The sequence below is a fragment of the Lolium perenne genome, chromosome 4 (genome assembly GCF_019359855.2).
Source record: "Lolium perenne isolate Kyuss_39 chromosome 4, Kyuss_2.0, whole genome shotgun sequence".
NCBI lineage: Eukaryota > Viridiplantae > Streptophyta > Magnoliopsida > Poales > Poaceae > Lolium > Lolium perenne.
In genome coordinates this window covers 18,534,553-18,545,856 of record NC_067247.2, presented here as the reverse complement: position 1 = coordinate 18,545,856, position 11,304 = coordinate 18,534,553, and the positions used below count along the sequence as shown (strand labels likewise).

General features: G+C 47.6%; 1 protein-coding gene across 1 annotated transcript; it reads right to left on the bottom strand.

Annotated features, from left to right (window-relative positions):
• Window positions 1-576: 576 nt before the first annotated feature.
• LOC127323685 (uncharacterized) lies at window positions 577-2,506 on the bottom strand. The gene has a single exon (XM_051351791.1). The coding sequence runs from the start codon at window positions 2,469-2,471 to the stop codon at window positions 831-833; it is 1,641 nt and encodes a 546-aa protein (XP_051207751.1). The 5' UTR covers window positions 2,472-2,506; the 3' UTR covers window positions 577-830.
• Window positions 2,507-11,304: the final 8,798 nt, after the last annotated feature.

Here is an 11,304-nt window from a genome sequence, read left to right as displayed (position 1 = left end):
TCGGTTGGAGATGCCCTTACGGAGCAGGATGCTGGCGTCATCTACCTCTTCCTGCCGCCGGCCAATGTGAACTCCGAAAGAGGGTGCCATCTCATTGGCGCCCTCCGGCGTGTCCAGCCGGAACAGCGCGTCGCCGCCGGGGGGCGTCGTCCTCATCGATGGTGACGACGACTAGTACTACTGGGAGTAGTACTGCCGGCGGCTACCGTGCTTCCAAACCCTGGCCTAGGGTTTGCTTTTTTTTAAGTTTAAAGCCCATATAGGGCTTTTTTTGTGTGTAAAAATTGCCCAAAATAGGGCTAAGTTTAATGAATCACTAGTTTAAATTTACTTTTTTGTTGTTTTCCTTTTTCATTTTCATTTTCATTTATTTTGTTACATTTGCGCTGCGTCTGGGGCGTAGCGTGCGACCCAAACAGACACGCGGACGCGGGGCGTTGTTCGGGTGTCCGCGCGGCCACCCAAACGGCCCAAAATGGATGACCCAGCGCGTCCGTTTGGGTCGCATGGTTGGAGATGCCCTAACACCGCACTGACACCTTATACTTTTTAACATAACAAATACAAGATGAACGATTCGAGAAACAAACTTGACATACCATTGATGACTGGATAAAGGAGGGCACAACGTAGAGACGGTTACATGGGAAAATAGAAAAAACACATAAAAAAGACGAAATACATGGCCGTGAAGATGACATACGGTAACAGCTTGGCGGATCTCATCCGCAAAAGCTGGTGCAGTAACCAAGTTTAGGGTTTAGGATAGCATGTAGATAACAGTGTCGGCGTTGGGTAGGGCAGCGAAATCACGGAGAAGCTTGCCTGGATCAGCCGATGGAGCCCTTCTCTTCCCGGTCAAGCTTGCCTATCAACGCGCCCCCATCCAAGATGCTTCCAAACATGGCGGCCTCGTACATGTAGTTCACCTGCCAGGCATGGTGGCTCGCATGGGCGAGGAGCCAGGTCAATTCGAGGACAAGGCCCTTGGACAAGAGCTGGGCCATTTGCATGCGCGAGGATTCGATGAGGTGCTCCTCGTGCTTCTCGTCCACCTCGCCCTGCCGGATGTACTCAAGCGGCCCGGTGACGAGGGACCACCAGAAGCTGCTGAGCAGGTCTTCATCCTGGCGGTCGAGGAACCGGCGCACATGGTTGCAGGTTTCCTCGCCGTCGCAGGCGTATTCGGGGTCGATGGGCCTGCTGAAGCCGGTGGTGTGGAAGTCGGCGTCGAATACCTCGTCGAAGTCGGCCTCACGCTGGGGTGACGCCGGCGACTTGCGGGCCATGGGCCATCCCAGGAGGGCGCGGCGGAAGAGCATGTGCCGGTCGTTGGCGATGTGCCAGATGTATTCATTGGCGACCATCCGGGCCGAGGGCTCGTGCCACCTCTGGGTGAACAGCCGGGCGCCCGTGGCAGCGTATGCGTCGTAGATGGCCCGGAGCGCCGGCTCGCTCACGACGCCCGAGGCGGCGATGTCGGCGACGTTGAGGAATGAGTTCATGATCTCGGAGTTGACCAGGTCGGAGCCCACGTCGAGGACGTCGTGGCTGTTGACACTCAAGATGAGGTCGCTCATGACGGCGCCGGCGTCGAAGCCCCGGGCCGTGGCCTCGGCTCCAATGCCCAGCACGCTGCAGTCAAAGAGGAAAATGATCTGGGCGGCACGACGATCCATCTGCGCGGAGAAGTCCTTGAGACGTGTTCTGTCCGCCACCTCCATCGCGATCTTGCCCTGGATGTAGGGGAGGCCTACGGCGACGGCCTCCCGGCGCTCCTGGCCGCAAGGGGTGGCCAGCGCGTGGGCGTCGGCGAGCCCATCCTGCAGCATCCCGTGGAGGTGAGGGAACACATGGTTGTACCCATACTCGTAGTAAACGGCCATGTCGGTCACATAGTTGGAGAACATGGTGTGCAGGTCGGCGGCGCCAATGAGCATGGCAGTGCTGCCGCCGCCGAACAGGGCATTGTTGGTGGTGATGGCCTCGGGCCAGTCGGTGGCGCCCAGCTGGGCGAGCACCTGCGGTGAGGCTTGCTTCAGCCCCTTGCCCTTAGGGGGAAGCACGTTGCCGATTGCGTGTTGGATGCTTTTCCACAGGGCGAGCTCCGGCGATAGCCGCAGCTGCACCACCCTGGGCCCGCGCGCCGCTTCCTCTTGGTCCCTGCCGATGCTAGCAAACATCTCGGCCACCATGTCCTGGGCCTGGCGTGACAGCCTTGCCAGATCCTCCGTGGCTCCCTCGCCGATCAGGGCCCTCGCCTCCGAGTAGCCTGTGTACACCGGGAAGCCAAGCTCGGCGTCGGCCACCGGACCCTCGCCCCAGAAATACGGAGGGATTCTAATGCCGCCGCCGGTAACGCCTGGGAGAGCGTCTTTGTCTAGCCCCGTGCGGACCTCAGTGTTGAGGCCATGGAGAGAGCAGCTACCCCATCGAGGCAAGGATGATGCGCCCACGACCATGCTTGCCATTCTAGCTAGTATTGCTCAGCTTACGTTGTGCTACCCATTGTAGTATTCCTCAGCTTATATAGCAGCCAGCTGCAGAGCTGGTGATGAATTAAGCTGCTAGCCAATGGCATATGCAGTGAGTGTGAACTTGCCAAGGACTAGTTCCAACTGGACTAACGGATGACTCACAGGGACAAGCCATTTTTTCCTGGATGCGTAAGCGCGCGCCGCACAAACTTCTTGGCGTGCGGCGGTCTCGTTCGCTCGTCCGACTAGCAGTAGACTATGGGCTTCAAGAGCTGGGGCTTGCTAGTCTGCTACACGTGTTGGCATAGATCCTGCCACACTCTTACACGGTCATTTGACAGTAAAGGTAGGACCCTACATCATTCTCTACCTAGTTTTTTACGTATACAGAATTTTGTTATCCTGCCACTCTTACTAGTAAGATATATATATATATATATATATACTATATATAAAAGACGATGGGGTTTGCCCTCACCACATTCATTTAGGTACTGTTCACCTGCATGAACAGTGCACGTCAATAGTGCACTCCATGTTTTTTTTTGCTTTTTTGGATTTTGAAAAATTTCTCATACTATTTTTAAAAGAATCTGATGGTAATTTCTCGCAGTATATCGTCACTATATATAAAAGACGATGGGTTTGCCCTCACCACATTCATTTGGGTACTGTTCACCTGCATGAACAGTCAACAGTGCACACCTTGTATTTTTGCTTCTTTGGATTTTGAAAATTTTCTCATACTATTTTTAAAAGAATCTGATGGTAATTTCTCGCAGTAGATCATCGGATTTCGTAACAATTTCTCAAGCTAACAATATTTAAAGACTCTAATGGTAATTTCTTGCGGTAGATCATCGGTTGAAATAGTTAGCTTTCGTAATAATTTATCGCGTTAACAATATAGCAGTTATTTTTTGCAAGACGCTAACTACCTATAATTTCCCAAAAAACAATTTTCGGTGCAATCCTTGAACGTCAACAGTAATTTTCCGGTGTCAACTACGAAATAGATCGTCGATTACCTAATATTTAATTATTTGACGGCACATATTCCAACGACAATAATTTCTCAACGGTGCAACGTCGTGGTACTTTCAACCTCAAGTTTAGTTTCAGTAGTAATTTTTGGTGAGGCAGCAACAACCTATGTTTTCCTAGAAAGCAATTTCTTAGTAGACATGTTGAACATTGTTGGTGTCAACTATGAAGCATAGTGTTAACTATCTACTATTAATTATTTAAGGCCGCATATTTTTCCGCCGGTCATTTTGCAATGACGCATAAGGGTAGTAATTTTTACACAAACCTTCAACGTCAATCATGGTTCTGTATAGTAATTACCCACCGATATTTCTTTTGTCGTGCATAATGCTTCAACGGTGATAAAAAAATCCGACATCCGCCCCCTCTTTTACTCACGAAAAATATTGTTGTGTTCTTCTACGGTAACATCGAAAAATATACTTACTCCACCATCCGTCACATTTTCACATGGGATGGCTTTCTTCTAAGAAACTTCAGAAAGATAGATTTACTCCATCACCCGTTGCCTCTTTCGGCTGGAGAAATCTACCATTTTCTTTTGTAGCAACACCGAAAACTAAAGCACTCCACCATCCGCCGCCTATTTTACAGGCTTGTTGAGACCATAGATCGCTTTGCGTAAAGGACAGACAAGAGAAGAAGTCAGAAGGGCGGGTTCTCTTTCATCCGTCTTTTCTAGGTGCGCATCTCCATCTACTAAAAGTAGGGGTGGTTGCCATAGATAGATTCTGCATGCGCAGGTACCTACGTAGTGTAGTGTCGGTCGCACATTCATAATAGCGTTCGGACTCATGTGCCTTCCTGAACCAGGGGAGTTCCCTTGCTCCTGCTGCGTACGATTAGCCGGCCTTGCGGCGGACTTCCCCTCCAAAAACAATTCACGCTAAAATTGATTATTGCTGCTATCCAATTCGAACTATCTATGGAGTATTAGGTGTAAAAATTTGGCACTTCTGTGATATTTCGGCAACCCAGATTTTGTTTTATTTCTATAATATTTTAACCAACGATCTAGAAACAAAAGCATTCCACCATCAACCGCCTATTTCACTGGCACTCCGACGGTACTTCAGCAACCCACATATTGTATTCTTTCTACAAAATTGTAACCAACGATCTTGATACAAGGGTGCGGTCAAGTTTCTAGATGTTTCTTCAACTGTTTTTCAAAAGGAATCCCGCACTCTTAAGCCTAAAAACGTCGTTTAAAAAAATAATGTCGCACTGCAGACAACAAGGGCGCGGCGCACGCTGCAAACTTCCTAGTGTAATATAATGGTAGAGTCGGTATGGAATTGATCCCTTAACATGCATGATTTAGTACGTCTCATACTAGTTTAGTAATATATGCTTGATGCCACTGTTTTGGGCTCTTGGAAGTTGGAAGCTCAAAGAAATACCTTTCTTATATAGTTAGTGTCTTATAGGGACCGTTTTAGTCGTCTTAGTTGGCCACGGGGAATTTGAAAAAAGAAAGTTATTTATAAACACCTAGCTTGCTGTTTTTAAAAAGTTTGGTGACAAGTATAATATTGGAAAATCTGGCAAATATTTTCACAGTTGTACCCGGAGAACCTCAAAACCGAGAACTCGTAAAACAAACCTGGTAATTATATCTAAAAACCGTGTAACTTTTCATAGATAATCTGGTCGTAGTTTTTGGGAAACCTAGTTACTCTATATAAGCATATGTAATTGCATCTAAATTTGGTAGTTGATTTCGAAAAATCAATCATTGTTCTACAATAATCTGAGGGCAGGTGGGAAAATTTGGCAGCTTCGTCCGCGACGCCGGGTGGTGGACCCTGCCGCCACCACCTGTGGCGGCACGCTGATGTGGCAACATGTCGCCACCGGCTGTGGCGGCACGCTGACGTGGCCTGACATGCCACGTCAGCGTGGCCCACCACCCAGCTTTCGTCCAACGTGCCGCCACCACTCACGGTGGCAAGTCTTGCCGCCACCGGCTACGGCGGCATGTGCGACGTATCGCTTGGCCAGCGTGCCGCCACGATAGTTTTACATTTGCACTCAGAGGTGGTTTTTTTTGGCATTTCACTGGGCAGGTGGTCTGATCTGTCAAAATTTCGACGAAAAGCTGATATGTATACTGGGACTGCCTATCAAGATAACGCGGCTGATTAAAAAGCATATTCCTATTTGGCTAGAGCTAGCCAGGGTTCTAGCTTCTTTCCATTTCTGGGTTGAAAAGGTGATATAGGCCTGACAGTTATGATATGATCGAGGCCTGGTGGTCGTCGGAGAGACAGAGATGTCATCAACAACAAGACAGGAAGTGGATCGATGGGCTTATTTGCGCAGCTAGGGTATGTTTGGTTTTAGGGTCTCTTTGGATTGTAGCCATGGGCTGCCCAACCAAAATTTTGGGTTGACCGATGGCATGGGCATGCGTTTGGTTGGAATCCAATGTTTTGGATCAGCGCCAAATATTTGGTCACGCGGTTCAGTTTTTGCGCCAACTTCTTGGCCAGCCCACGGCGGCAAATTCCTCCGCCAAATAATTGGCACGCCCTGATTTGGCAGGGTTCGCATAGGCACAATCCAAACGGCCCCTTAGCCCCAACTAGCCCCGCCAATTTTTTGGCATGACCAACACAAGGGCATGACCAATATTTTGGTAAAAGGCTCTTGTTTGGTTTGTTGCCAACGGATCCTTTCCAAAATGTTGGCAAAGGTAGCCTGGTGTTTGGTTTGCAGCCAACTGAAAAATAATTACCTCCATTTTAAAATATAATTATTTTTAAAATTTTATTATATTTTAAAATAGAGGGGGTAGTTTTCAAAAGGATTTACACATCTATTATCTGAATTTGACAAGATACATAGTAGAACAATACTACGGTGCAGTGAAACTGTCAAAGCTAAAAAAAAACTCACAAAAAAGTAGCAGCCGTTCGCGGAATATCCTGGTTGTGTGCCTTTGCTAATTCTGTAGGACCCACCGATTAATTACTACTAGCTAAGCAGTCAAAACACCCGCTGCATGCAATAACTATTACTAACAATTTAAAAAGGAAAACACATGGGGCCCACTCAGATAGAGAGGGCAAGTCGGGCTGCCAATTTTTTGGCGTAGCTTTTGCTCGCCCACGACTCGCCCGCGCGTTGGCTAAATTTACACGGGCGCGCAATCCGCACGTTTGGTGAGTCGATTTTTTGGTGCCACTCCAAACAACAGCCAAATCTCACGGGCTCGCCAATTTTTTGGTAGGGTTAACTTTGGCTGACATCCAAACGCACCCCTAGATATGCCCTTTGGAAGAACAGGGATGCTAAAGTTTTCCGGAACTCACCGAGAAGTCGCAGGTCAACATAAACCGTTGATGATATTGTTGAGGAATTCAAGATGCTGAGGAGGATTTGGAGGGCACAGAGTAGAGCGGGAGTAGGAGTTCTAGTGGTGTGTGAAAGAGTTTTTTCCCTCCCTCTTTGGAGTGTTTCACGCCTTTTGTGTTTCATTTGGCGCTAATTAATGTACATATTTCTACCTTTTATAAAATTCAGGTACTCATTCGTGTACCCTAAAAAAAAGGTGATATTGGTCTGGTTCTTCTGTTCTTGTCACGTCCTATCATATTCCGCGCGCACGTTTCCAAAGGCGCAACACGCATATTTAGGCCGCTGCACGGTTTGAATCAGGTGCGGCACCGCCAGCTAATCCCGTCGTATTCTGTTTGTGTACATCATGTTACAATTATTACAAGGAATAATGGCCCAGGCAAAAATTAGTTTGTACTCTCTACGTCTTAGACTAGTCACAATGGGAAGTATCATACACTAGTATCATGCATATGATATTAGTTAATGATACTAACCCCACAATGCATAGTATCATAAGATAGTATCATAGTATCATCATATTTAATATTTTGTAAAATCTCAATGCAAATGTGTGTACATGATGTGTTTTGTCATTAAGTTTTCTAGTTTTACGTGCTATGATACGGTATCATATTAGAGCAAGTACAATAAGGCTGACTCAGCAGGCTATAAAAATTAAAATAATATTATTTTGCTTAGGTGGATGAGAGAGAAGTGGAGAGAGAAGAGAGATGGGCTCTCATGCAAGAGCCAGCTCTTGCACGTGCTCATAGGCACTTTGTGAGTATGTGTGGTGGGCCTTTTACATATAAAGTTATCAATCCTTAAAGCTAACTATTGTACAAGTGAGCTATAAGCTGACTATAGCTGGTCTTATAGCCAGTACCCGGCTGCACTATTGGAATTGCTCTTATGATACCACTCTCATCTCTCACCTCACTAATTGGTGTGCCACATCAGATTTTTGCCAACATGGCATGCATGATACTACTTATGATACTACCATTGTGGCTAGTCTTATGTTTATACCTTTTATTTTACGAATTTTACTAGAAATCAGGCACCTGATTTTTAATTAAGTATAAGTCGATTTTTTAGCCATTTGATTTGTCTCGTGATCCGTGTTCATATGAGAAGCGCAAGTGGGAAGCAAATCATATTTTCTCAGTTACACACGGGCTGCAACTCATATTTTCTTAGTTATATATAGATTAGAACTGATATTTTATCAGTTGCACATGAGTTGTAACTGGTATTTACGCAGTTGCGCATATACCGCAACTTGTATTTTTTCCGATTTCACACGGGATGTAATTGATATTTTCTCAGTTACGTACTAGTCGCAACTGATATTATCTCAATTGCGCATAAGTTGCAACTAATATTTTCTCAGTTATATATGTGATCATATTTTCTCGGTTGCGCACAGTTACGTATGCAAATTGAATAGCTAAGAAATCAACTTAGACTTAATAGAAATCAATCGCCTGATATCTAGGCGCTCCCTTTGTTTTAACATCTCTTATGTTTATACCTTAAAATGTGTAGATGTGCAATGGAGTGTCACGTGTTTTAGTTTGGCTTAACTCTTAGATCCATTAAATCTTAACCGTTAGTAGTAAAATGATCGTTATATTTCTTTTTAACTTATGTGGATTACCGATTAACATGGCAGCTCTACTCTAGTTTCGTGTATTACTTTTAGCATACAAATAGATAGATAAGATAGATGTGTACCCAACCGGGAGTGGTGTTTTAGAACATGGGAGCGTATGCTCCTATTATTTTGGAATGCATCTTTACGTGATATGCGCTTATAAAGTCGTTTCATAAAAAATAGACTTATCATGTGACGTGTGTAAAAAATACAAAATTCAGTGCTAAAAATAAGGCTTTTCACATGATAAGTTTTTTTTTTTTTTTACATAGGCCACAAAAAAATTATATATTTGTCAAACTTGATGAACACACATATATGATATGTACATGTAGAAAAAAAAATTCAAAATATTTCCACATTTCGAAATATGTTTTGTTGGTAGAGGAGGCATACGCACCCGGGAGCCGAATTGATTTTTTTTTTGAGAAACACAGTATAAACGCCGACACTCACATACACGCGCATACACTCACCCCTATGAACGCACACACGCACACCCAACCCCTATGAGCACCTCCGGAAGACTGAGCCAGTGGATTGGATCTTGAAATTGACGAAGTCACCACAGGCGCCTCGCTGTCGACGGGAACGTCGCCTCCCACTGAATGAATATTCCTCCTTTATGAGACACACAGATGTCAAACCTGGGGTTTGAACTTTAGTGGCCTGGGCCACCCTCCTAAGGGCATCTCCAACGGGGCGACCCAAACCGCGCCCGCGCGTCCGGATGGGTCGAGCCGGACAAAAACGCGGCCCAGCGCGTGGACCCATCCCTAAAACGGATGGCCGCGGCGTCCGGGACGACCCAAACCCGGTCCAAATCTGGGACGAGTTTGCGTGACCGTGGACGCCGAATGCTGGCCGCTCGCGTCCTCCCCTTGTCCGCCCCTGGCCCGCCTGTCTATCTCCCAAAACACAAACCCCTCGCACACATCTCCCGCCGCTCCGCCGCCAGCCAAGGACCGGCGATTTGTGAGCGGCGTCGACGCCGGCCACCGTCGTCGAGACGCCGGCAAGCGGGGCGGAAGCATAGGTCGCGGCCCCGCGCTGCTTTCGCCGCTTCGTAGCAGATTCGGAGGACGCCGTCGCCGACGCTGTTGTCCTCTCACCGTCGCGAGACCTCCCGCCGTTTAGCAGCTGCGCCGTTGCCGCCGGAGGTGAGCTCTCGTGCACCGTGTTTCCAGGCCGCAAGTCGGCCGGGACGGCCATTGCCTGCAGGTCCCTACGGACGCATTGGATGGCCTCCGCCTGCGAGGTGTTCGATGAAATGGACGATCTAAAATTTGTCCCTTTTCATCTGTAGACCATGGTGGACAGCGACGACGACTACTTCTTCAAGAACTTCATCGACACGTCGTCCGACGAGGATTCCGACGACGAATTTTTCACGGATGCTGCGCTGATCATCCACGAGCACATTGTCTCGCAGATCCCCATGCACCGGGGGTCCTAGCCGGGGCGCGCGGCCGCCTTGGACCGCAAAAGAGAACGCGGCCACGACCAGCTCTTCACCGACTACTTCCAACCCAAGGCATTGTTCACGCCGACCCTGTTTCGCCGGCGTTTTCGGATGTCCAGGCTGTTGTTCCGCCGGATAATGGATGGCGTCAAGCTCTACGACGACTACTTCTGCGCGAAAGTGGATGCAATTGGCGAGGTAGGCCTCTCTTCGTACCAGAAATGCACGGCAGCGATTAGGATGCTCGCATATGGCGTTGCCGGTGATTTCGTAGATGAGTACACGCGCATGAGTGAGTCTACCAGCTTGGAAGCGATGTACAGGTTCAGCAGAGCAGTGATCGGTTCATTCGGAGAACAGTACCTCCGGCAACCTACTGCAGAGGACACAGCTCGTCTGTTGTCAATCAACGCTTCCAGGGGGTTTCCTGGGATGCTTGGCAGCATAGACTGCATGCACTGGGAGTGGAAGAACTGCCCCTTTGGTTGGCAGGGGGCATACAGCGGTCATTCTGAGGGGTGCACAGTAATTTTTGAAGCTGTTGCTTCACATGATACATGGATTTGGGACTCATTCTTCGGAATGGCTGGCTCGCACAATGACATCAATGTGCTGCAGCGCTCTCCGGTGTTTGATAGGCTAGCGTACGGTCAGTCCCCTGATGTGGATTTTGAGATCAATGGCCACCACTACACCAAGGGGTACTACCTTGCTGATGGTATCTATCCACCTTGGGCTACACTCGTGAAGACAATCCGAAAACCCAACTCAGAGCAGGAGGCAAGGTTTGCCAAAGAGCAAGAGGCAGCCCGGAAAGATGTCGAGCGGGCGTTTGGCATCCTCCAAGCTCGTTGGGCTATTGTCCGACACCCTGCCAGAGCCTGGGATGTGCAAACTCTGTGGGAGGTGATGACCGCTTATGTAATCATGCATAACATGATTGTTGAGGTGGAGCGGGATGATTCACTCTTTGATAATGACTGGGAGGGCCAGGGAGAGTTGGTTACTCCTGAAGGTGGTCCAGCATCATTCCAGGACATTCTTCATGCACACCATGAAATTCGAGATCTAGCTGTACACAACCAGCTGCAGGCTGATTTGATCGAGCACATGTGGCAGCATGTAGGCAACAATGCTGCAAACAACAATGGTGAAGGAAATCCCGAAGCCTAAAGCATTTGTAACGTTTTTACATGTTATTTGAATAATACTTTATCATTGATTGCGTGGACAATGTACTGTGTAATAAATTTTGAGCATTTGAAACATTTTCTATAATTTATTTGACGTTTATAGCCAATTTACAAGCAAAATCA